Below are 24,664 nucleotides of genomic sequence, written 5' to 3' on the forward strand. Positions count from 1 at the left end.
GATTCAATCTAAACATCCCTGTATTTCAGTCAAACCAATGTTGCCTCTCTAAGACTAGATTTCACGCCCTCCCTTTTGCAAAAAGGCAACTGAAGAAATTAAGAAGCTGTAAACAAGTAGAAACTCACTTCCATTTCATTTAAGACCATACTCTCCACTGCCCCAGAGTACTTCAGCTTCCTTTCCAGCCATTCCAGGGGAAAAAAAATAAGAAAAAAATCACCAGATGCTATGTTACAGCAAATAGCCTTTATGTTTGGTTTTGAAAAATAACAAACTCTTTTGTTCAATGATCTTATATGACCTGAATGAAACAGATCTCTTCTTAGAAAGGTGACTATTTTATATGCACAGTTACCTTCCAGATTTATCTGATGAAGAATAAGCAATTCGCCAGCATTTTTAACTAGAAGAAAAAGTCTGGATCCCTCAGTGCATACACTTCCTATTCTGTCTCAGGTTTGAATAATATCAGCACTACTACTATTGCCTTTCCTGCTGAAGACTTTGTTCCACCTATTAAATAAACTCTAGAATAAGTTGCTGTACTGTGTTGAGCATTTAATAGCACTGGTCAAACACAGTTCTGCTGCTTAGATTTTGGGTTGGTTTTATTTGTCTGGTCTCCAGCTAAACTTCCTGTCTCATACATTAGCACAAGATCATCATCCATGCCCTTCCACATGGAGAAATGTATGTGCAATCTTCCCCTCAGGTCTTGCAGAAAGATGTTAATCAACATTCATATCAGAGCATTATCACGGCTCTTCTTTCCAAATTGTACGTTAAGCACATAAGTCTAGGTAAAGATTTTGCCTGCAAAGACTGAGAAGAAAAAAATTAAAAATGTTGAGTACTGCAGTCTCTTCCCTAGAGGCCATCACTAGGCCGTCTCCCCTCTTGCCTCTGAAAATGTCTTGCTGCTACCATTCTCGTAGCACCTCCTTTACTACTCTTCATGTCCCTGACCAGCTGTAGGTGTAACTGATACTGCCCTTCAGCAGTCAAGCAAAGCTTTGGAGTATTCTCCTCCTTTACTGCCCACTGTTTTCACCTGTTGTATGCTGTCCTTTAGCTCCTTGCTCAGTCCTGAGGGGCTTCTGCTGAAATTCCTGATCTTTGCACACAAGGCGATGGTTTGCTCCTTAGCTTTCTGGAAGTCTTCCCCAGAAAAACTAAGCTAAAACCATCAATCCAGGCATACTTCCCCTTCCTGGCTGCTTCCCAGGAGATTCTGCCCACCAACTGCATGAACAAGCTGAATTCTGTTCTCATGACAGTGTGTCTCCAGGTCCTGAAGTCAATTTGTGGTCACAGAAGCCCAAGCTACCACTAGTCAGGACAGGACTCCTCAGAGCAAGTTAGGAGTGCCAGCCTTCCTCCCATTACAAGTATGGACAATTTGCAGTTCTTATACCACAAGCATTTCAACGCAGTGTGAATGTGGCCTCCAGGCCAAGATCTTTAACGAGCATTCTAATATGATCATTGCTGGGTAGGCCAAGTTCCCGTCAGCTGTGAAAGCACGCAAGCCAGAAGAAAAAACTCAAAAACACCCGCGCGAGGTCACCCACAGCCTAAACTTTTGCCAACAGTGAAGCTCTATGACCCACCACAAGAAGCCAGTGACATTTCCTGCTTGTGAATCAACTCAAGGTCTGCCTGATCTCAGCAGATGTGTGAAGGACATCCTTATAACTCTTAAAGCACAAATATTCGTAACATCAAGAAACTCTTTGCTTGCTGAGTCAAGATATTCAGCTATCCTCCCTGTAGGGCACTGTTCTTGCAGCTCGTTGGCAAGTCATACCTCACTTTTTCTACTTACCTCAGTATACTTCTCCAGTTCTCTGGCAATGAAAAAAAAAGTGGACTTTTTTGAAACTTGATTTTAATATACTCTCTGTAATATCTCTTCTTTAGTCTTAATCTTAAAATAGCCACCTCTTCTGAATACAGTTTTGTAAGTTCCTGCAGAAAGGTATTAGTTGACAATTCAAACACCCTGTAACGTATCAGAGCTCTTCTCTCTCCTTCATAAATTCCTTACTACAACACGCATCACCATTTTCAAACAGTAGTCTTCCCCAAGCAAATAAAAGCTACAATATCCACCCCCTCCCTTTTATAGCCGAGTACACAGTAATCCCTTGTTGATTCAGCTACTACGGAACATTTCACCGCCCTGAGCGGTCCTGTTACATCTTTCCACCCCTATTTTGCTACGCAGGATTTACAGTAACTCACCAACTGCGTCCGATTCAGCATCTCAGTGCTGCAATTAGAAGTACGTTCTTCCTGCCACTAAAACTAATCATCTTGGGCAGCTTTGCTATGATTTGTCCCTTGAAAAGTTTACTCTTTAAATATCCACTTATTCTCAACTAAGATAAACTACAGTAAAGGAAAATTCTCTTGAATGTAAACAGAGGCATTAAAGCAGAAAACATTCCAACCAATTTGCAGAAAATCTGCTTGTAACTTAAATCAGCATATAGCAAACTATATAACAAAGGTCCTCCTCAATCAAGGAATCAAAGCTGTGCATGGTATCTTTGTGTCAAAAGCAGTCTTCTGCCCTTCCTGCTGGGATTCATCTACAATTCTTTTACTACAGTTTTCACACACAATTTTCAGTATCTAGATCATCCTCTTGCCTTCCCCTCAAGCAACACTCTGAAATGGAAAAAAAAGATTTTTTTTATGCATTGATTCCAGAGGAATTAGAAAAACCCAGAAGTGAGGCAGAGCTACAAATGATCTGCCCCTGCTCAGTTATCATCGAACCCCATCCTTCACACAAAGTATAGCTGTTTCTAAACACAGCTACAGGTCTTCATCATCATTCTTCTGGACACAGGAGAAGCTTATTCTAATTTGGACCCACAGGTAACTAAACCACAGAAGAATTAACCTCATATACAAGAAACAAGTGGCAGCATGCTTCCAAGCCTGAATTTCTCTCAACCTTTTTATTATGAAACAGGTCTTAGTAAAATAATGGAAGTTACTTGGTTTTCTCTATCTCCTGTAGATAGAAACCCTCCAATTGATTCAAGCCTCTTAGCAGTTGGGTACTGCCACCCACACCATCACAAAATTCAAGACCCTCAGCTCTGTTATTACCTTTCAGTCATTGGATTGGCACACAGGTTTAAAAATCGATCAACTGTTGTATTTTTGGCAATCTATGCACTACTGTTCTTCTAATCCCACTCAATTCAAAGGAATAAAAAACCAATTTGCCTTCCATGCCCACTGACAGAGAGCAGATGAGATCTTGCTTTAATACACAAAATTCAGACAGTTTAACTTTGAATTTCTTGACTTCATAATTTCTTGCACATGAATGATTTCCTCCTGTTTAAAAAAACATCCCTCCCTAAAAAGCCCATTTATATTTGAAAGAGTATGTTGCTTATTCAGAATAGTTTAACAGATGTACTTAAAATCTACAACTTCCCCATCAAATGTGTTATGAAGTCACCATTTTTACCAGGACATTTAGAGGTCAATCACAACTGGCATAGGCCTGTGAGTTCAAGTTTAGGTGCTCTTTATAACGTACATAACATACAACTTGGTAACATTTATAACACAAGCTTTTTAATGCCATATGTAATACACACTCAGTAAAAGTTACCCAATTTAGACAAAAATTTTAACACATATTCAAAATACTTAGTGTGACAGTACAAACCTACAAACTGGAGTTTAAACAGGAGATGTTTGTGATTTTTATCAGCACAAGCTTCCAATTTATCAGAAGCTTCTCCTTCATAAACCTATCAAGAATGACAAAGCAATTTTCTCCCAACTTTCAGTTTTAAGTATGCTTCTGAACCAAGATTTTATTCATCATTTTAAATGTTCTAATTCACACAACCTATGATAAACAACTCTTTTGTAAACCATGAAATATCTTTACCTCGTGCCTGAACAATGACCCTCTAGCAATGCACAGAAAAAATTTCCAGACAACATTAAACAGCGAGCAATGTACTCACCATAAATCACATTACTGTACAGTTTGGGATTAGGATGAGTTGCCACTAGCAACAGAGCCAAAAAAAAAAAAAAATCAATTCTGTCACTATATAGAGAGAATTCTTGTAACCTCAAACGTAGTCAATGTTTTCAGCAATTTGTCTCAGAAAAGTATTAGCAGTCCAGCATGTGATCAGAGAAACATGACATGCAGACACAAAACCATGCTAAAACAATAGAGCTTTCCCTTTGGTAGAACAAAAAAGAAAACAAAAAGAACAACCAGAAAGCTGCTGGTAAGCGTGAACATTTCATTCACTATTTTCAAAATAAAAGCACGCCATCTTTATAGCATTAGCATTTACAACAAATATGAAGATTAGTTTTAGAGCTTAAGTGTATTAAAATGATCACTAAGGACTTTTTGTTTTAAATAGGAAACTAAGCAAACAACAGGGAAAGATACAGTTTAGACAAATACAAAGCTTTTTTTATAGCTTACCCAAACCCAATTCATCATATTCAAGACATTTACTATTTCGAAAAAAAACACTAGCATAATTCAGACAGTCTACTAGGAGTTTTTAGAAAACAGGAATATGAGGAGTTTCTTTGATCCCATTTGCTTAACAGGTCTCTGAAGAAGCCAAGACACATTTCATCATTCAAGCAGCTTATTTCATCCTGGAACTGCAAAATGTTTTGTAGCAGGCAACAACCACCTTAAGAGTTTTTATCTTACTTATTTGTCACATTTTAGGAATCTTGATGGTACCACCCAAGTTTATTACAAAGATTTTTCTTCTTTCTTTACCTGTATTTTTAATACAGGCAATTCACTTCTAAGTGACGCCCTTCACAAGGTTTCATTGTCACCAACATTGACATAAGTCAAATTCTGTATTTTAATGTATTCAACAAGTAATAACAACTACCATGTTTTTTTTTCTTCACAGCACAATTGGCCTGTCTTATAAGAATACGGTACACGGACTGTTATTTTTTAAGTCAATAAAATTTAATAGTTCACTGAAAATATGCAGTCCCATTTCTAAAACGTATCTGTAGGCAATATTCACACGCTACTTGCACCCCAGTCATACTGCTCTGTGTGCTAACCCATTTGTACCTTCACAAAAAGCTGTTGTTGCTTAAGAAACAGCAGCTATTTATTGCACATCTCTCCTAGACGCTACCGCACATACAACAGTCGTCGTGGAAAGCACCCACACCTCTGCCACTTCAGTGCAAAGTCTCATAACTTTGCCAAAGAAAGTGGGTTTAAGATGTTTAAGGATGGCTGATGTCCCACAAGCCAGGTGAACAAACCTAACTGCCTACCCCCAGCTGGATACACTCCTCTGTACACCAATGTCATAACAAGACAGCACATTCCTGCTCACCATGTAGCTTTCTGTAAACAATACTGTTCACAGTTTTCCTTCAAAGGATATTTAAGCCTGCCCGTACCTTGGATGCAGGAATTGGATCCGTCAGTCACCGAGAACTGCGAAATGCACGCTTCCTCCCACCACCATCTTCTCACTTCCCTGCCAGAATAATTCAATGCTACATCACTATTACAGGTTGTGGTCCACATACTATGGAAAAACAACTATCTCTACCACCACAAATGCCTGTTCTAAATAAGCATTGGAAAGGTTGCTCAGCTCCCCACTATTCAGCTCATGTACGTTATTCCTGGGCCAGATGGGACTCAGGAAGCAAAAGGAGAAACACTGAAACAGAATTATGCTTTCTGAATTTGGTGATGTTGTTGAAATAATGAGAAAAGGAGCAGAGGCAGCCAAAAGAAAGAATCCTGGCATTTTCTTACTAATGCCACTTGCCACCAGGCCTGGCAGGGTACTGCCTATCCTTGAACTTTTTCTTTTCCAGTTCAGCTCATCTCCTTTTCTGGAATGGTGGGATTCCTTACCTCTGCCCATTTCACCTGGGAAGGTTCTTCTGAGTACAACCAGTCATTTCCAATTCTGCTTTGATCAGTCCCTACCCCAGGGAAAGACAAGCCAGAGTCCCACGCTATCCTTTTTCCAAAAAGCAGAAACTTAAGTCTACTGCCAACGAGCCTCCTGGTAAATATATCTGAAAGTATAAGAAGTCTTTTCTTCTTGCCACTGCCTTTCCTTGATCTTGCTTACTAGCTGCAGTAGCATCAGCTGCTACAAACACCTCTGAGCAGGAAGCCCAACAGAGGATAATCCTCCCCAAGGGCAAACATAGCCCAGGTGCTTAACTGAGAATTAAGAATCAGTTTTCAATATAACTATATTGGAAATTCATTAATGAAAACAGCACTTCTTTGGGGCAGGGCAGGGGGGAACATCATACAGTTAGACTATTTCTCCTGAATGAAAAGCTACAGTAAAATCAGAACACAGTTGCTAATACAGGTCGCCTCTGCGCTGGCAGTTCTCCAGCACAGCTACATGAAGATAAGGCAAAACACGTCTCAAACATCTAGCTCGCTATGTCAACAAAATAGGGCCCAGGCCTACTCTAGGATAATATTGAACTAACCTGCTAAATTTAGAAAGAAAAAAAAATTCAAAACTTCAACAGAAAAACTTCTAAAGCAGGGAGATCGTTTGCTCACTTGAGAGTAGAAGAGTGTCTGGATGCATCTGGACTCACAATAACATCTCTTTGGCTGAAAAGACCTGGTCTCAGTTATTAACTGGACAGCAGCATTGCAGTGCACCTCCATGTGAAGGACTTGGCATGAATCAGCTCCAGCAAGCAGAGAACATCAAAGCACCCCTGCTAAGTAAAACGAACTTTTCAGGGAAGACCAAAACTCAACACACTCCACAATCTAAGCCTGGGGTGTTTAAAAGACTACCCCAAACTCCAGAACAAAGACCACTGTCGACAGTCACATTCCTCTGGCACAGCAGAACTCTGCAGCAGTAGTAAACCTTGGCTGCAGGACACAGAACGCAACTGGTCAGAAGTCCAAGTCTCCCCAGGAAATCAGGAATAACAACATCACCATCCTTGATTTCAAGTAAAAGAAACATACCTTCACTCCTACTTGTACTCATGCACATATGTAAAGATGAAAAGGAAGAGAACAACCTCTCACCAAAAGAAAAGGGAGCGCAAACAGGAAGCACATGCCAAAGAAAGAATTTAAAACCATTTTTATCTGGCTTCACCAACACACTGGATGATGCTCAAACTCTTTATGTAGATTTTTCAGTATTGTTTCTTGAGTACCTAATGCCCAGTAGCTGCTACAGAAGCAATGGAAAAACAGAGGATTTAATTCCCCTGGCATTAGACATAGTCAGGTCACTCCTCCCCAGCAACAGACAAGACAAATACCAACTTCAACAAGTCTTTGGATACTGGCATCAAAATTTTGCTGATTCACAAGTGAAAGACTCATGTAATGACAAAGATTATGTTTCACTTCCTCAGCAGAAAAGCCTAAGCTTCAAGTGCTTAGCAAAACTAGACTATATGGCTTGCTTTGTTTTCTACACAACTGATTAGCTCATAGCAGCTAAACGAATTCTGCTTTCACACAGATTAATAGAAAGATGGATTAACATTTTTCAAAGTTTGGGGGTTTGCTGGTTTGGGGTTTTTTAACCTATCTGAACATAAGGTACATAATTTAAGCTCTGCATACATTTCGATAGATCAGAAGTTTTTAGGCCACCGCATCGTAACAAGTGCTTCTGCACTTTTACACAGCAAGCACAGGGAAAAAATTCAGATGCCCAAAGAGAACTAGTGCACTTCCCAAGTCTGTTACTATATATAGAGGTAGTGATTCGAAAGACTCAACACCTCCCAGATCATTACACTTTTCAGATTTTCACTTGTATTTGAATCACACAGAAAATAGCTAAGCAGCAGATACAAACTAGTCTTACTACAACTGCTCAAGGAAACTGCAGAAATTACTTTTTTTTCCATCTCTTTTCTACTATGGGATAGAAAATGTGGAATACAAGGAATAGCTATAACTTCCACTAACAAACCAAAGATACAAGTTATACAAAATACTTTAATACCCCAAATTATTAATGTTTGCTATACAGAGATCTGAGTGGGTTTTTAACTGCAAAGAAAAGATGAAATTGCTCAAAGATCTAGAAAGGAAAGCAAATCATGAGCCTTGAATCTTTTTTGCTCACAAATTCACACATTTTTGTTATCCTGCTTAGGCACACCTGAAAAGATTCCCTCCCCCTCCCCCCCCGGAAAAAAACCCCAACCAAACAAAAAAAAAACACCAAAAAAACAAACCAAACAAAAAAACCACCACCACACTACAGGCATCTTCTTGCCTGGATTATCAAAGTTTCAAAGAGATCGACTCTAGTAAATTTATTGGCTGCTTTTATATAGAGGAAGAGAAAAAACATCATCTAGCAGTCTAGTATCAAAAGGTTTTTAAACAACCTACGGATAGTTTCAATGAACAGAATTAAATTCTCTGTTATTACGAGGTATTGAAATGCACAACATTCAGCTTTTACAATCCACATTCATACATGACATTACCTTGCTATATAGATACGCTATTTCAACATCGGTACTGCTCCAGACACATAGTCCCATTCAACACTCTTTTCATCTCCAGGAGCATTGAAGGGAGGCAAGGAAAAAAAAGTAGGGTTTTGTAGTCCTCTACTTGAAAATGCATAAATACTACTGGCTGTGTTATCACTAAGCCTAAACTAGAAGGTCCCACCTCTCTGACTGCTTGTTGTCTAGTATGGTCATACAACTTCTCTTCACAAGAAGCCACGTGGAGAAGCCAAGGGGCAACAGTACAAGTTGCACTGGGAGAGGTTTCATCTCAATGTAGGAAAGAAATTTTTTACATGGAGAACAATCGATCACTGGAACAATCTCCCCAGGCATGTGGTAAAGTCCCCATTGCTGGAGGTTTTCAAAATGCAACTGGACAGGGTACTAGGTAATCTCATCTAGGCTCCCTTTTCCACAAAAGGTTGCACCAGATTGTCTTTTGAGGTCCCTTTCAACCTGGGTTGTTCTATGATTCTATGAACTTGTGGACCACAGTTAGCTTGCATTTTCTCAATTTAGAAAGCAAAGCCAGCAAGACCTGCTCCCCACTATTCTGTCTGGACATATTTCTAGATACAGCCTTACACACATTAAAGAAATACAAGTCACCTCAATAGCTTTCATTGCAGAACTCAGCAGGAAGGAAGGGAGAGAGATCATTCCAGTCAAACTATTTTCTCCAATCCAGTATCAGGAAGGACAAACTGCTACTGTCATTCCCCATACGCCAAATTGTAAAGCAGTGCTACATGCAAGTAGAGAGTGGTATAACATCAAACGGACACAGCAAGACCAACTGCTGCAGGCAATTTCATTCCCTCACCTAAGTAGAAAACAGCTGGTTCTGTCAAGGCAATAGTTGCAGCACAGAATGAAGGTGTGGCAGAGTTTGAAATTCTTACTGGTTAGATACCCCAAGGGACATACCTTGGAGGCACATCTGTTTTTAAAGAGCACCTATGTATTCTGGTATTGCCAGTATAGTGAATTAACTTAAGTTTATCCCCTTACACCAATACCACAGGAGCTGGTGAAATAAATCTATTAGAATTCAAAGGTCTGGGCTGTGTTATGACTTGTTAAAATAAACCTTGTGATCATCCCCTCTTAATTTGTTTCTTCTCTCTCTTGTAATTTGGCTGGAACTGGATCCTTAAAGTAATACTAGCATTTCCAGAAATGGCTTGGTTTCCTCCAACTATACAAACATACAAATGCTGTAGCAGAACTTGTACAGAAAATGTGAACACTTTACCTGTGTACTATGCCTCTCGCACAACTATGTGGACTAACAGCATTGAGAAGAAGAGGGAAGAATGAGAAGGTAAAGAGGAAATTCAAAAGCAGGACCAACTTCTAATTAGGTGTTACTAGGCAGCTATATTTACTTGTCCTCTTAGTCAGCTTAGATCACGCAGAGATAATTAGAAACAATCACACAAAACCAATTAACATGAAAGAAAACTTCATAAACAACAAGCACATTAAAATAACATGTAAAGCCGCTGCCATCTACACCCTTTTTCACTAGTGGCAACACAGCTGAAAAAGAGCAAAGTACATTTAGAGATAAGATAGGCTAACACCAGGCAGGGTAGACACCAAAAGTATGAAAAGCAGCTGCTATAAATCAAGACACTGTAATACTGCCTGTTATTGCCTTTCTGAATTTTTTAATTCACGAGTCATTCTAGCCTCTTTCCTCTGTCTCTGCCTGGTTTTAGGATGGACAGATATTGATTTTTAGATCAAATATTAACAGAAATTCAGCAGCCTGACATATGGTATGTTGCAAGACAAAAATTCACAATTATGTCAAGAGAATACAACGATTTTACTATGCTGCTGAAAGTCTGAAAAATGTTTGGGTCAATTTAATTTTTTTTAAAAATTCTGGCCCTCATCTCTGTCATTCTCAAACTCTGAATTAAAACCAAAGTACTTCCACCTTTTATACCCTTAGAAAATAATTTTAAGTAATTTCTCAAAATTCCAGCCTTTCCAAATCTTCCCAGGAATGTCTTACAAAATGGACAAATTCATTTATTCTTATATTCAAACAGCTTTAAAAGCACTTTTGATCTGAGGTCATCTTAAGAGTATCATACCCTTAAGAAAAACTGTGGCTTGTTTGGGTTTTTTGCCTCCTCCTTTTTTTTCTCCTCTCCAAATATGCATACAGAATATAGCAGAGCCAAAAAAACTAACTTACTTATGCTCAGTATTGTATGTATTTAAACATGGTCACAAGTGCCAAAATTTTCTTCACTAACACTGGCTCGCATCTGGCACACAAGCTAGAAATAACTATACTTAGTGGCTTTACCACCATAAATCTTCCAAAGTCTTCTGCATGGCTGAGCTCTTCTCATAAAATTAGACACCAACGCATTTTGTCTTTCTCATTAAAAGAATGCTTGCTGGAGAAAGCGCAGGAGGATAGAGATGTGTGAACAACCTTCTTGGAGCCACTGGAGATTGGACCTGACCACATTCTCACAGGCACGAAGAAAGGAATACGTAAAATAACTCAAAAGATTGTTACAAGGAACATCTCCAAACACTAAGAACTTTAAAAATCTAAGAATAGAATCTACATGCTTACAACAGCATACAGGAAAAAACCCTAGGTTTCAACAGAATTTTTTTTTTTTAGTTACTTTTACTCTCTTCCCTCAAGTATTAATTGGAAATACTGTGTTTATTTCAGAAATAAACACAACCAAATGCTACAAACGTCTATTCAATAAAAAGCCTCCAACTTAATGTATTCCTACTATGCATTTTGGAAAAGATGTTATTAACATTTTAAAACCTACTACAAAAAAAAAACTAACGGAAAAACACTAATTTGAGCTATTATAAACCAGTTTCGTTTACTGCAAACACTTGACTGGAATATCTTTGGTTTGATTAGGTTTTGCCCTTTTTCAAAAATATGAATGCAGAACACCTTTTTTGTGTGCTTTCATATGGCAGAAAGCAACTAAGAATATTAAACAAGCTCACTGAATTTACTAAGACAAAAAATAAAAAAAATCAGATGCATACTCATCAGAAAATGAAAATCACCAACTGCAATACAAGATAACAGCTAGGTTAAAAGTCCACTAGGAGCAGGAGAAGCTGATCTCAATGACCAGCTGGGTATGGCAAGCAAAGTAACATGGTACTAAGTTCTCTACAGCCAAGATAACCACGCTACATTGGCCCCTACCTGAACAAAAAAGAAAAATCTCTCTTTTTACCTCTGCCTCCCCTATGAAGGGTATTTTCATGAGGTATGAACTGATAATAGCGTTTCCCTCATTAGTTAGAACAAGCTTCCCACTTAGCATTGGAAAGATACAAAGTTTTCAAGGTCTCCTGAGAACAGACCAGACCAGCCATTCTCTTCTGATTCCAAAGCTGGACTTGACCTGAATCCAGAAACTCAAACATTAAAAGGAAATCCACATAATACACCATCAGGAGACTGGCCAAACAGGTCTATAACATAAATTCTGTGTATTTCTTAAAGAGGCTCTTCAGCATCCTTTACATAAAGTTCAACTAGCCTTTGAGACGCACAGGCTCCAGTTATAACTTTTAGTAAAAACATAAAAACCACTTCAGATTACGGCAACAACTATCAGATTCTCCAAGTCATATCAGCTTCGATGAAAAGCGGCATCTTTTTTTTTATTATTATTATTACTTTTTAGAAACACCAACCTACAACACTGTTCGCATTAGGGACTGTGAACAAGGTTTTACTTTCTGATTAAACTCCAGCTCTGTGGCACAAACATCGGCATTGCCAAGAATCAGTGTTCACAACGTGCTAGTGGGTATTTTCAGCATGACAAAAATTGAACTGGTTCTGAGCCAGCTTGACACTTCAGTGAAGCCAGTTCTGGTGGTGTAATACCATCTCCTGCTATTCACCACACCCTTCTCGCAGAGGCAAGAGACAAGAATCTGTGCCCGCAAGACAGATAATATAATGGACCATGAACCGGACTAACATGAAATCAGCTTCACTAGCTGATGCACATCTGCATGTTCACCTGTGAATGTCTAAACTTCCAGAGCAAAGACAAGACTGGCACAGAGGGGAAGGGAAGAAAAAAATAACATCTGCAGCCACAAAGCTAGATGAAAAGGGTGGAGTGCCCTCTATCAAGAGCCTCAATGTCCCAAGCCACAGCAGGTATTGTTTACAAAAGTCTTTGTGTAGGTAATGCTAAAAAGGTTGAAAGCACTGTCTGCAAAAGATGCTAAAAGCACTACTGGCAAAGAATACAAAACCTGCAAAATAAACCTTTTCCCACCAAACAAGATGAAACAAATACAACAAAACACCAGAGGAAATTAAGCCAGGCTACACTAATTGTGTCTGGAATGGTAAGAATGCTCTTCCTCTTTCCAGTACAGCTTATCTTGACATTTGTGGTCTGAGCTGAACATCTTCAATTCCTCTTAGTACAGGGTTTTGGAGGTAAGAATGGGGATTAAAAATACTTAGAGCCTCAAAGGGAAAGCCTTCCTCACAGAATCAGGCTTGGGTTTGATCAAGTTGATCACAAGAAGAGCATTTTGTTCCTTTAAAATTATCCTGTACCATATATTCTAATATATATACCCAACTTGGTTGATTTTCAGCTTTGCCTTGCAATTGTCACCATAAAAATCTGTTGCATTGCAACTGCTGGTTTTCTAGAGCTCTGCCAAGTAACATTGTGGTGAAAAATGATAGCTCCAGGAAAGGCCATATTGGATAAAATTCAGAAAAAAAACCACGACCACATGACTTTTCTGCAAGGTAAAGAATTCATTCTTAAAAAGGTGGCACTGAGTCAAAACTGAAAATGCAACCTTTGGCAAAGAATTCATGTGTTGTACTTAGTACCAGAATCATGTTTTTACGGTCTTCCAAGACAAATGCATGCTAAAGGCACAGCGCTCACCAGCTAACATAACAAGCCTGAATTCTCCCGAAAGCTTCTAAGGAAACACAAGCCCTTAAAAATCAGACTTCCAGGGCACGTGTTGGAATTGCTTTAATAAACAAAAGCTCATTCAAATGCAAACCTTAAAGGTAAAATGGAGAAAAAAAAATTAATTTTCTCTCCAGTGTGAGAAATGGTTTGTTGTTTTGTTTTTTTTACACTATTACTTCTGCTACAAAAAAAAAAAAAAAAAAAAAGCCCAAAGAATCTTTTGACAATTTAACCTTCATCAGTTAACCAAAACCCGTAAAGCTACTTGGAAATAGTGAAACAGGAGATCCATTACTTTTTGTATGTCAGGGATAAAAAAAAATAAAAACGAAGGAGTGTGGTCCATTTCTCAATTTCACTGTGCCAAGATAGGCCTGAATCATTACACTGTGGCTATGTTTATACTGAACGTTACTTTTTTTTTTCCCTTCCCCTCAAAACTTGGACTTCCACACCCAGTAGGCAACAGTTTTTTTAAGTACATTCCAAGCTTCCCTCAAACAGTTCCAGTCAAAACACCACCAGATCTTAATTCCGTCAAGAATGTGAGCATCTCATTAAAGGACTGCCTAATTATAGGTAACGTGCCCAGACCACAGATTCTGTGGTATCTTTATATGGAATATTATTCAGAAGCAACACCACCAGCTTTTCTCAAAATTTTCTGAAACTTCTGCATATTTAGTGTCATAGCAAAGAATTATGCTGTGTGTCCTCAACTAATTAACAGAGCTAGGGGAAAAAAAAATTAAAAATTAATTCAGACTACTCACTAGTGGTGAGAAAGATCAAACCAAGAGGAAAGAAACGTCATCAACTCCTAAGAAAATTGCAAGCTTTAAAGAAAAAAAAATTAAGCCTCTAAATCCACTAGTTGCACAAGGAAAGCCTTTTCAAGTGCGAGTCAAGCCCAGACTAAAACAATACCGTGCATACAGCTTTCATGAGTTTTTCTAATTCTTCTGCTGTTTTCCGCTTTGGCAGGTTGCAGATTTCAGAACCTGTAAGCACATAAAATCACTCTGCTCCTACTTAAATAATGCCATGAACATCAGAGGCAAGCATTGCATCTGCTGAATGGAGTGAATGACCTTAAAGGAAAAAGGAAAGGTGGCAATCGGGAACAAATTTCTGAGCAGTATAAAGGAAAAAAAGATGACCTCCTTATGAAAAGAAAGGAATTTAAAAAGAAGGCCTTATCAGATTCCCACTAGCCAGAGGCAAACACGCTCTGGAGCCCAATACAGGGTTCAAGAATATCCAAACAAATTGCATTCCCTGCAGCTGAAGACCGGAAAGAACAGGAAGAAAGGTAAACTCCTCACTACCACTTTGCCTCAGGACAGGAAAAGTAAAGCTTTCTCATAATTTTCAGAATCTCTTACAGCATCGTAATGTATATGGCTATATACATATATAAATACATATGTTTTCTTTTCCAGTTATTTATCCTTCTGCAGCACTATTCATACTGTGACAAGACTTTTCCCTAACACAGTATCTGTTAAGTGATCTCCATTGTAGCTGCTATATTAGATTCGCTGGTTTTAAAATTGGAACTGCAGTTAGCTTCTACTTCAGTAGCTTGACTCATAGCCAAAGTTGCCATAAACCTTATCATGAACCTACCAACATAATCAGTGAGATTACAGAAGCGCAGTCAAATTCCACTGGAAAGCACAAAGTATATTCATAGCAAAAGGTTACGTGCAACTTTATTAAGTGGAACACAATACATAAAATGACATGTTAAAACTAGCAGCAACTAGCTATCTACAGATACATATTCATTCATACTTCTACTTTCTTTTTTCTTTTTTTTTTTTTAATATCTGTACTGTTCACTCAGACTTGTTATGACAGGAATGGGACACCAAGTTAGACACGTCGAAGAAGTACTGTGTACTCACACTGGGCACATAAACACAAATCCCCAGTAACTTCCTCCTTCGCTCACCCACATAGTCCACATCTAACCTGCCACATCTCAGCAGAGCAGAAGCAGGTGACAGCCTAGCTGGCTGGGCAACAGCATCCAAGACCAGAAAGGGCTCGGATTGTTAAGGAAGAGCCACAAGAAGATCTCCCCACTTAGCAAGTAAACACAGAGGCTTAACAAACCTAGCAGGTGTAAAGCGGTACTGCTGAACATTAAATACAAAAGCATCTCAGAAATAGAGGCGATGCCCAAGAACTAACTAAAATTCACAAGCTCAGAATTCGATACAGAAAGGACTAGGGGAGAGATGAAGTATCTGGGAGGAAAACCAAAAAATAAGTTGACAGACTGGAAGGAGGGAACAGTCTTCAGAGGGCAGAGCTTTGGATGAGAGCACGGAAGATAGAAAGTACCACACGAAGGCAAGGCAGCAGCAGGAGAAAGGCAGATGACACAGAAATAGAATAAGAAGAGAGTGTAGCTTTTGAAAAGAAAAAAGTTGAATGCGTTTATAGGATACATTACACTGTGATACATGCTAGACTGAACAACGAGAAGATATTTTAAATAAGAAAAAGGAGGGAGAAACCACAAGGACAGAAGGAAAGAAACAGAAGGAGGTATCTGTACACATATTTGCATCTGTATCAGGAGCACACGAAGATTATAAGCCTATGACTTTGGCAATTCCTTTTACACTATGAATTTAGTTGAAAGTGATGAAAAACTAAATTCGAGACCCAACACATGAAAGGACTGTATTGCTATTCCATTTCAGCCAGAAATCATGCAATCTTTACGTCTATTTTCAACACACTGTAAACTGACTTAAAATGATGAAGCAACACAGGATCAACACATTCAGACCACAGAAAATTAGCTAAGACTTAAATAAGGTGGCCTTTCCAGCTCTGTAATTCACAAAGCAGCAGCTGTGCCTTCTACAGGAGCATTAGCATTAGGCTGTGGTTACACAGTGACTTTAATCCCACGTGAACCTGGGCTGCTACTGCACAGTCTTGCTTTCCCTCTCCTTCCTCAGGTACTCATTCCTCCTCCCTCTCATCCTAGCAGCAACACTTGTGCAGCCATGCAGCAAGCTGGATCGAGGAATAGATTTATCCAAAAATTATCCCTTTGGGGGAGAAGAGTCGGGTAAGGTTTGATTTCAGGTGGGTAAATTCCCTAATCCACATGGTTCACCCATCCTTGTGCTCCCACAGGGAGACAGGAGAAACAGTTGGCAAGTGGAGCTGGTCCTTCAGCAGCAGTCCAGACTTCAGAACAGATTAATACAGCCATGTAACCACAACCTCATTCTCACTGGCAAAGCATGAAAGCAAAGAAGTTTTTTATAAAAAAGACATTTTACAATACATTAGCAAAAACTGTAAAGGCATATAAAGTTCTTTTGAAAAGCAGGCCTTGAGATAATGCTTAAGGTAAAGCAACTATCACCTAACAAGTCTATGAAGTCTATAGCATATAAATACACTACAGAAATACCAAATTGAATTGAAATGCGGATCATATAGAGCTCTCTCCAATTTGCAGACACATGCACACACATAAAAGGAAAGTATGCCTATGTCCCAGCAAACTAAGGGCAATTTCAAACTACTACGTGTGACTTATTTACTACCACCAGTCAAATAACGCAATCTTTAAAACCAAACCAAAATACATGAAAACTGCCAACACCTCTGATAAATTCAGGCATTCATAACTCAGTTGGCCCCTGGGGTGGGGGGGTGGGGGGATTAACTTGCTGTCTAAAAGCAGCCAGGAGTTGATAGAGTGAAGAAGTACTTCTAGCCATAGAGAAACTCTGAAGGATTTCTGGTTCACACCAACAAAGCCTACATTTACCTTTCAGGGGGAAAAAAACCCTCTTTCTCCATCACAGTTGCAGAAAGACAATCTTTTTATAGTAATGCCAGCACAGATCTACCACATGAAAGGATATGGTAGGTTTAGTGAGCTACAGAAGATAAACATATGTCATGCCTAAAACTGAGCCAATGATCCTAAAAGCATCCTGAATCACTTGTTCCACAAATTCCCCAGTCACCAAGTACGAAAAAATGTAACGCAGAGAGCCAAACACAGAAATGTATTTTTAAGCCTATTTGCTAACGCATTTCAAAACACATTTTTTATTATAGTCTTGTCAAGTCATGAAAAGATACTTCAGCTTTACTGCTACTAAGCTTCCACAGAGAAGAGAAACACAACACAGTTTCTAAGACTGCAATGGATACTTGATTTTATTTTTTTTTAATAGATAATAGAACTTTACGTTGTGTCAGAAGTTGTCCAACTCCCAGGGAAGCTTTCCACTCAACTACCGGCAGGTAGTTTTGTCAAATCCGAGGCATGCTTTCCACAAGCAAAACATGTTGCCTTTTCTTCCTGGCCTCCAGGACCTGAATCTACATCCTTGCGTACAAAACACTGTATTATCACTCAAAAAGACGACGTATTTTAGATTTAAATAAACACAGTGGTTTTGTTTATGCACAGCCCTCAATGAGATTAAGTATCTGCAGAAGGGCTGGAGAAAAGGTAGTTATACCTATATGCCTCAACCCTAACTAAGAATCCCGTTTGGAATAAACAGTAGTTCAGTCTTCATCCTCTCCAAAAGAAATAGCTTAAGCCTTCAAACTACAAACATTTAAAGCAGTGCTCAGTTTTGCATAAAGATATCAAAGCTATTGGAATGGCAAGTATGCTTATGATCTGGTAGGCTGCCAAAAAAAACCTGCTAATATACTAAACAATAGATGTATTCTGCTAGAACTCCTAAGAGAACTTTCGGATCTTTTCCTTGTAATGCTTCTTTTTAGTTGTATACAAAACTGAACTGAAATGATATAAAAAAATGTAATTAAGAGTTTTAAATCCTATACAAATACTACGGTTTATAAGTATTACATATGTGATTTGAATGCTTGCATTTATATGCTAACAAATACAGTAATTATTTGTAATAATTTAACATTTTAAAATATGCATTCTTAATCACTAGCTTGCAAGCTATGTATTCAGAGTTCCTTGTTGCCACTGCAGCAGTGTAGAATTCAGAGCAGCATAAAACAAGAGCATGAAGTTGTACTCTTGCAGTGCCTGAAAGCTCCAACAGTGCTACGAAAGGACCCAAAATCTCTCAAGCCTTGATAAACAAACAGTGTTCAGTTAAAATTTAATACTTTTGGATAACAGCAGGGTGCTTTCTATAAAAATAATTCTTCATTCCAGAGACAAAAAGATCCTGTGTGTGGTTCCAGTGAGCATTGCTTTCTGGAATACTCCGGAATCACGGTGGCTGCATATCCTGAATACAGTCATAAATACACAAGTAATGGAATGACGAGGTTAACACCCAACTTCTCACACAAGTGTCACACACTGACCGGCGGCGCAGTATCAAGACTACCAAGTCTTCAAAGCCCAGTTCCTCCTCCACAGCTAGATGCAATTAAAAGGCTTCTGCATCACAAACCAAGATCAGGGGTTTTTTTCAGCAAATGTTTTTAAGCAAAAATTCTCTTGTTCTCTCTTACTGTTATCTGATATTTGAACAAATCCTTGACACGATGGAGCTGTCATATGCTATCACATCATTCCATGTTTAAAGAATGTTTTAATCTGTAAATCCATGCAGTGATCCTGTAAACGCAGACTGCTTGCAACAAAAATGCTGAATAGAGACTATGTACGTTTAGTGACCATGTTAGTGAATTAAATATATTAACCCAGTTTCTTAATCCATAACATTAAAATTTACAAATTAATTTAACTGTAGAAATTAAATTACATTAAAGAAAAATATTTTAAGCCAGCAGTTTCATATTTTCCTGGTTTTATATCCACAGGCTAATGATGCTTATGATGTCTTTCAGCAGAATACAGACTGAAGTGATTATAAGCTCCTGAAAAATAGGAAATGGTAAAAAAACCTGGACTAGAGCAGCAGTACCTGGCCTAGATGTTCTAAAAACAAGATTCTATCTAGGGGAAAAAGTTCCTTGAATCAGTCTGTTACTTATTATTCAGCATTTGCTTGTTAAACACTGCAGAGCCCCTAATTTTAATCTAAGGAAATGAACACTGTGATCTTTCCCATATAAGAGTGTTTCAACACATACAGAGGAGAGAAGGCTTAAGCCCCAACATTCTGATTTATGAAGAGAAGACACTGTGAGAGTGAGACAAACAGTACGTCGTCTGTCAAAGTTAACACGTTTGTATTTTATACACAAATATGAAGCAAGAAATCTCATTTGAATAATTAACAGGTAGACTATATGCTGCCAGAAAGAACAGGACAGCAGTGGACTTACTGGTGAATATCTTACAAAAGACCTATCCTAGAAATTGATTCTCTCCAAACAGAATGATTAATCCTCTGTATAATACCAGGTATCCACTACCACCATATTTTGTTAAAAGCGAACTTTTAACTTCAAGAGAAGCAATCGCATTAGGTAAAATGAATAATAAAACCCCCACAACTGATGTCATGTAGATTTGCCCTACTGATTTTAACCTGTGCAGAGTTTTAAATTATAAATGCAAATAGCTTCTTATAAGTTTCTGGTAAAAAATACAATCTATTTAAAAGTGCTGTTCAAAGCTATCTCTAGTGAGACATAAATCATCAGTGGTTTTAAAATATTTTAATAATTTTAGCAATCTTACAAGCAGTAAATCAAAGTCTTAGTCTATTATACAGAAAAATATTGCTGAAAAGACCAATGCTTTTTGTATGTTGTTTGTGACTTTTTTTTTAACATTTCCCCCATTGAAGAGAAGAAAAAATGGTTTGCATTGTGTTAGCTCCAGTTATAATTTCCAGCTGTGTCAAAACTTTAACAGTCTAAAAGCAGGAAATCCAAAGAGGAAATTCCATCGTCAGTTCCTGAAGTTTTGTAACTCAAATGTTCTTCCAAAAACCGGATCTTAAAGGAATTTTGGTAGCATTTTCTGTAACCTTACCTGATATCTTCAAGTAGCTCACATTCTGCCTGATGCTTGGCCTGAAGTTTTGTCATCTGCTCAACCTGAATGTTTTTTAGCTCTTGTGTAACTTTCACCTACAAAAAAACCACAGACCACATATATTTTCTGTAGAGTTTAAGTCAAATTTCAACATGAAAAAAAACAATTCGTGTCTTTCATCTCTTTTGAAATTGCACATTTCAGTGGAAAATTCAAACGCAGAGTTAAGAGTGCAGTTTAACCACACACAACATTCATAAAGGCTGATTTCAGTAAGTGCTGTCACCCCAGCAGGCTTACACTGTGCATGGCAAGAACTTCATGCTTATGCCCAACCATTAACTAAAGTGCAATTTTATTCCAAAACCTGGGAAGATAGCTTGTGTGCAACAAAAGAGTTTTGCCTATCAAAAAAAGAAAAAGCAGGCCACAAGGGAAAAAAATTAAATTTTAGCGTATACATTTAGCACTTCAGTGAAAGTCACACAATTATGAAATTTATTAAACTGTCCTAAAATTGCCATCATTTAAAGATAACTTAAACATCAAGTTGTTTTTTGATTGTGCATCACATCAGAAGAGCCCTCTATAAAAGGCTTCAGAAGGTTGGCCTTACATTTTTAGTATTGGCGGGCGCAATTTTCCTTTGAACCTTGTGATCACAAAGCTAAAATTTCAATACTTTGGGAACCTACTTGATAACTGGCAGACAGCACCACTGGCACAGGTATCAGGAATTATTTGATTTTGGAAGGGAACCTTGGGGTGGTTTTGTTCTTGTTTTTATAAAACAAGAGGTCTTGACATTTAAGCCCTCTAGTGATCACAGTGAATCCATGTATCGGCCTAAAAAACGATCACCAGCATAGCTGAAGCCATTATGCATTCATGAGGACAGAAATGCCAAACAGTTACCATAATTGGGGGAAAGAGATGAAAAATTCAGAGAGCAAGAAGACACAGATCTCCCTCTTCTTTGGTAGTCAGGCAAAAAAAACCTAGATCTCATCAGCTAGCAAAAGCCTCCTCAATTTTTACTCTGAAAATAATCCCCCAGAAACAAGCACCCTTTAATCACAACATGATATAAAGGCAAGTTTTTCACATGATACAAAGGACATGTATGCCCCTGACTTTAAGCAGAAGTAGTATCTAGTTTTAACATGAACTTTCAGCGTTTTTGTTTTCATCTGTATATGACAAAAACCCTACTTAAAATAAATAAACCCACACCAGATGACCCACGTAATGGAAATAATCTCAAATGAAATAATATAGGCAAAGAATGACACACATGTAATATAAATAAGCCACCAAATGCAAACAAAAATAGAAATAAAAACTGTTTAACAAAAGCAGAGTCCACCCGCAAAACAAGAGGTCGAGAGGCAAGAATGAACCAAGGAGAGATCTTCACTGCAGCTGCCTGCCAGGGCTACTGGGGAGCTGGGGGGGATGACAAGGGATTTCTGTTTACGCTCCCTCTCAAGTCTTCCTCCCCTCCCAGTCTCTCCTAGTCGCTATTATACAGTTCTCCACTCGGCAAACCCCTGCAATCTCCTCTCCTCATCGAGAAATCTCAGCATCACATATGAAATCTCAAACATCTACGACGAGCTAAGACAATCAGACTGTAAACGGTTACAGCCCAAACCACCCTAATCGGGCAGCATCGCTAAGAATATGTAACGCGCACAAATCTCAAAACCACAAAACTCCCTTCCACGGTGTCTGTAAAGGAGCAGCCTCTCCATCCTGAGACCTGCTTCGCCGTCTCTAGCTCCCCCTTTCTCCCCACACACCAACCATTGCATACAACCCTCAAAATAACTACCCCATAAATCTCCATGTATCAGTACTTACACGCAGCTTAAGACCCCACTACAGCTCAAGTCTCCCAGATAACAACCTGCCTACACAGACAAGGCACACTAGGAACAGCCTTTTCTCCAAATCTACATTCCTTCTTACGCCTCTTCCCACACCAGCCGCCCCTAATGCAAAGCACCCCCTGTTCCCATGGCCCGCACGGACACAAAAAAGCCTCCCCGCTGCATTTGCAGATTGTTCCCATCACACATATGTTGCACATTTTTGGCTGTCCCTGTTCGCCCGCGCTCCTGATACATGCCGGGATAGCCTGCATCCTTGCATCAACTCCAGACGTGACCTTCTGCTCCAAGACAGCCAACCCATCCCTCTTGGCACCAACCCACCATAGTACCCGAACGCAGCTGAGCCCCCAAAACACAGCCGGTAGCCCCCCACAACTGGTACAGACTTGTCTCAACACCTCCGTGCAGCCAAGCCCTCCGCAGCCATTGACCCCCTTCCAGCCCAACCCAGCCATTGCTCTCCTTCATTTGGAGAACCTCCCCTGGGTATGGGGGTGGCCCAGCCACGGCCACCCCAACACCCACTGCCCCCCCCCCCCAACCCCTTTCCTCACCAACCCTTTCCCATGCCCCGTCCTGCCTCCAGAGCTCACCTCCCACACCTGACCCATCCCACCCCCCCACCACCCATCGCCCCCAACGTCCAGTTTCCAACACCCCCCCCCCCCCCCAAGACATTTTCCCCTTACCCACCTTGTACGGCCACTCTCACTAAGGCCCCCCACACACACCCCCCTTCCCTCCTCACACTTGCTCTACCTCTCCTAACCTGCTTCCAGACTCCACCACTGCACATCCCACCCGGCGCCCAACCTGCTGTCCCCACTCCCCCCCCCCCCTGAGACCCCCACATCCACCCCACACACCCTATCCCCAGGCCCCACCACCCTGCCCCATCCCAGTCTGCCCCCCCCCCCTCCAAAAACCAGTCCTCAGCCCCACTCGGCCCACCACCTTCCCCCCCACCTCCTCCACACACAGCCCCAGCCCCTCGCCTCCCCCCCTGAGGGGGGGGGGGGGCCCTCACCTTCCTCGGCGGGGGCTGCATGGTGCTGCGCTGGGTCTCCACATCAATTCCCTCCCCCCCGGCAGCAGGATGCGGCCCCCGCTGCAGGAGGAGGAGGAGGAGGAGGAGGAGGAGGAGGAGGAAGGGGCAGAGACCGTCTCCCTCCCGGTTCGGGGCGAGTCCCGGTCGGCGGGAGGGGCGGGTGGGGAGAAGCCGGGGGGGGGGGGGGTGGGGGGGGTGAGGCCGCCTTTTCCTCACAGGCAGCGGCGGGCGGGCGGGCGCCGAGCAGCGTCCCGAGTGCCGGGCCCTGGGGAGCGGGGAGGGAAAGGAGGCAGCGGAGGGAAGGCGGGGACGAGGAGAGACTTCGGGGGAGGAAAGAAAAAAAAAAAAAAAAAAAAGGAAAAGGAGTTAAAAAAAAAATAAATAAAAGGAGGCGGCGGAGCGCGGCTCGGGAGCGCCCCACTGAGGGGACACGCGCCCCACCAACGGCCCGCCCCGCCACCGTCGGGAGGCCTCCCAGCCGCCTAGAGCGGCTACCATAGAGTGGCGGGCGAGGAAAGAGAGACGGGTTGGACACGCCCCCCGCCTTCCCCCCACGGCGCCCCGCCCTGCCGGAGCGCCGGCTCCCGCTGCGGCCGCTGGGGGGCGCCGTGAGCAGAGCGGGGGGCGGGGCGAGGGGCGGGGCGAGGGGTGCGCAGGGGGGGTGCAGGGGGGGGTCAGGGGGTGCACAAGGAGGGTGCGGGGGGGGTGCCAGGGGGTGCACAGGGTGGGTGCAGGGGGGTTCAGGGGGTGCACGGGGGGGGTGCAGGGGGGTACCAGGGGGTGCACAGGGGGGGTGCAGGGGGGGTGCAGGGGGTGCACAAGGAAGGTGCGGGGGGGGTGCCAGGGGGTGCACAGGGGGGGTGCAGGGGGGTTCAGGGGGTGCACGGGGGGGGTGCAGGGGGGGTGCCAGGGGGTGCACAAGGTGGGTGCAGGGGGGGTGCAGGGGTTGCACAAGGAGGGTGCAGGGGGGTTCAGGGGGTGCACAGGGAGGGTGCAGGGGGTGTGCGAGGGGTTGCACAGGATGGGTGCAGGGTGGGGTGCACAGGGGGGGTGCAGCTTGTGCACAGGGAGGGTGCGGGGGGCTTCCAGGGGGTGCACAGGGGAGTGCAGAGGGGTGTACGCGGGGAGGGTGCAGGGTTTGCACGAAGGGGTGCAAGGCTGCGCGCGGGAGCGTGTGCAGTGGGGCGCACGGAGCGCGGGGGGGGGCGCAAGGGGGGGGTGCAGGGGTGCGCATATGGGG

The 24,664-nt window shown here is 41.3% G+C and overlaps 1 protein-coding gene across 3 annotated transcripts in view; it reads right to left on the bottom strand.

Annotated features, from left to right (window-relative positions):
* Positions 1-23,684, bottom strand: part of FCHSD2 (FCH and double SH3 domains 2) — a 163,190-nt gene extending 139,506 nt beyond the window's left edge. For 2 of the 3 annotated variants that reach the window (XM_049822949.1, XM_049822947.1), the window contains exons 1-2: positions 23,404-23,684; positions 20,479-20,576 (exon numbers count right to left, since the gene is read on the bottom strand). In XM_049822949.1, the coding sequence (XP_049678906.1) occupies positions 20,479-20,576; positions 23,404-23,424 (119 nt within the window). In that variant the 5' untranslated portion in view covers positions 23,425-23,684. Of the gene's footprint in view, positions 1-20,478; positions 20,577-22,344; positions 22,511-23,403 lie in introns of those variants that run through there. The other variant, XM_049822948.1, reaches the window with a different exon arrangement.
* Between the last annotated feature and the right edge of the window lie 980 nt (positions 23,685-24,664).

This window comes from Accipiter gentilis, chromosome 19 (genome assembly GCF_929443795.1).
Source record: "Accipiter gentilis chromosome 19, bAccGen1.1, whole genome shotgun sequence".
Taxonomy (NCBI): Eukaryota; Metazoa; Chordata; class Aves; order Accipitriformes; family Accipitridae; genus Astur; species Astur gentilis.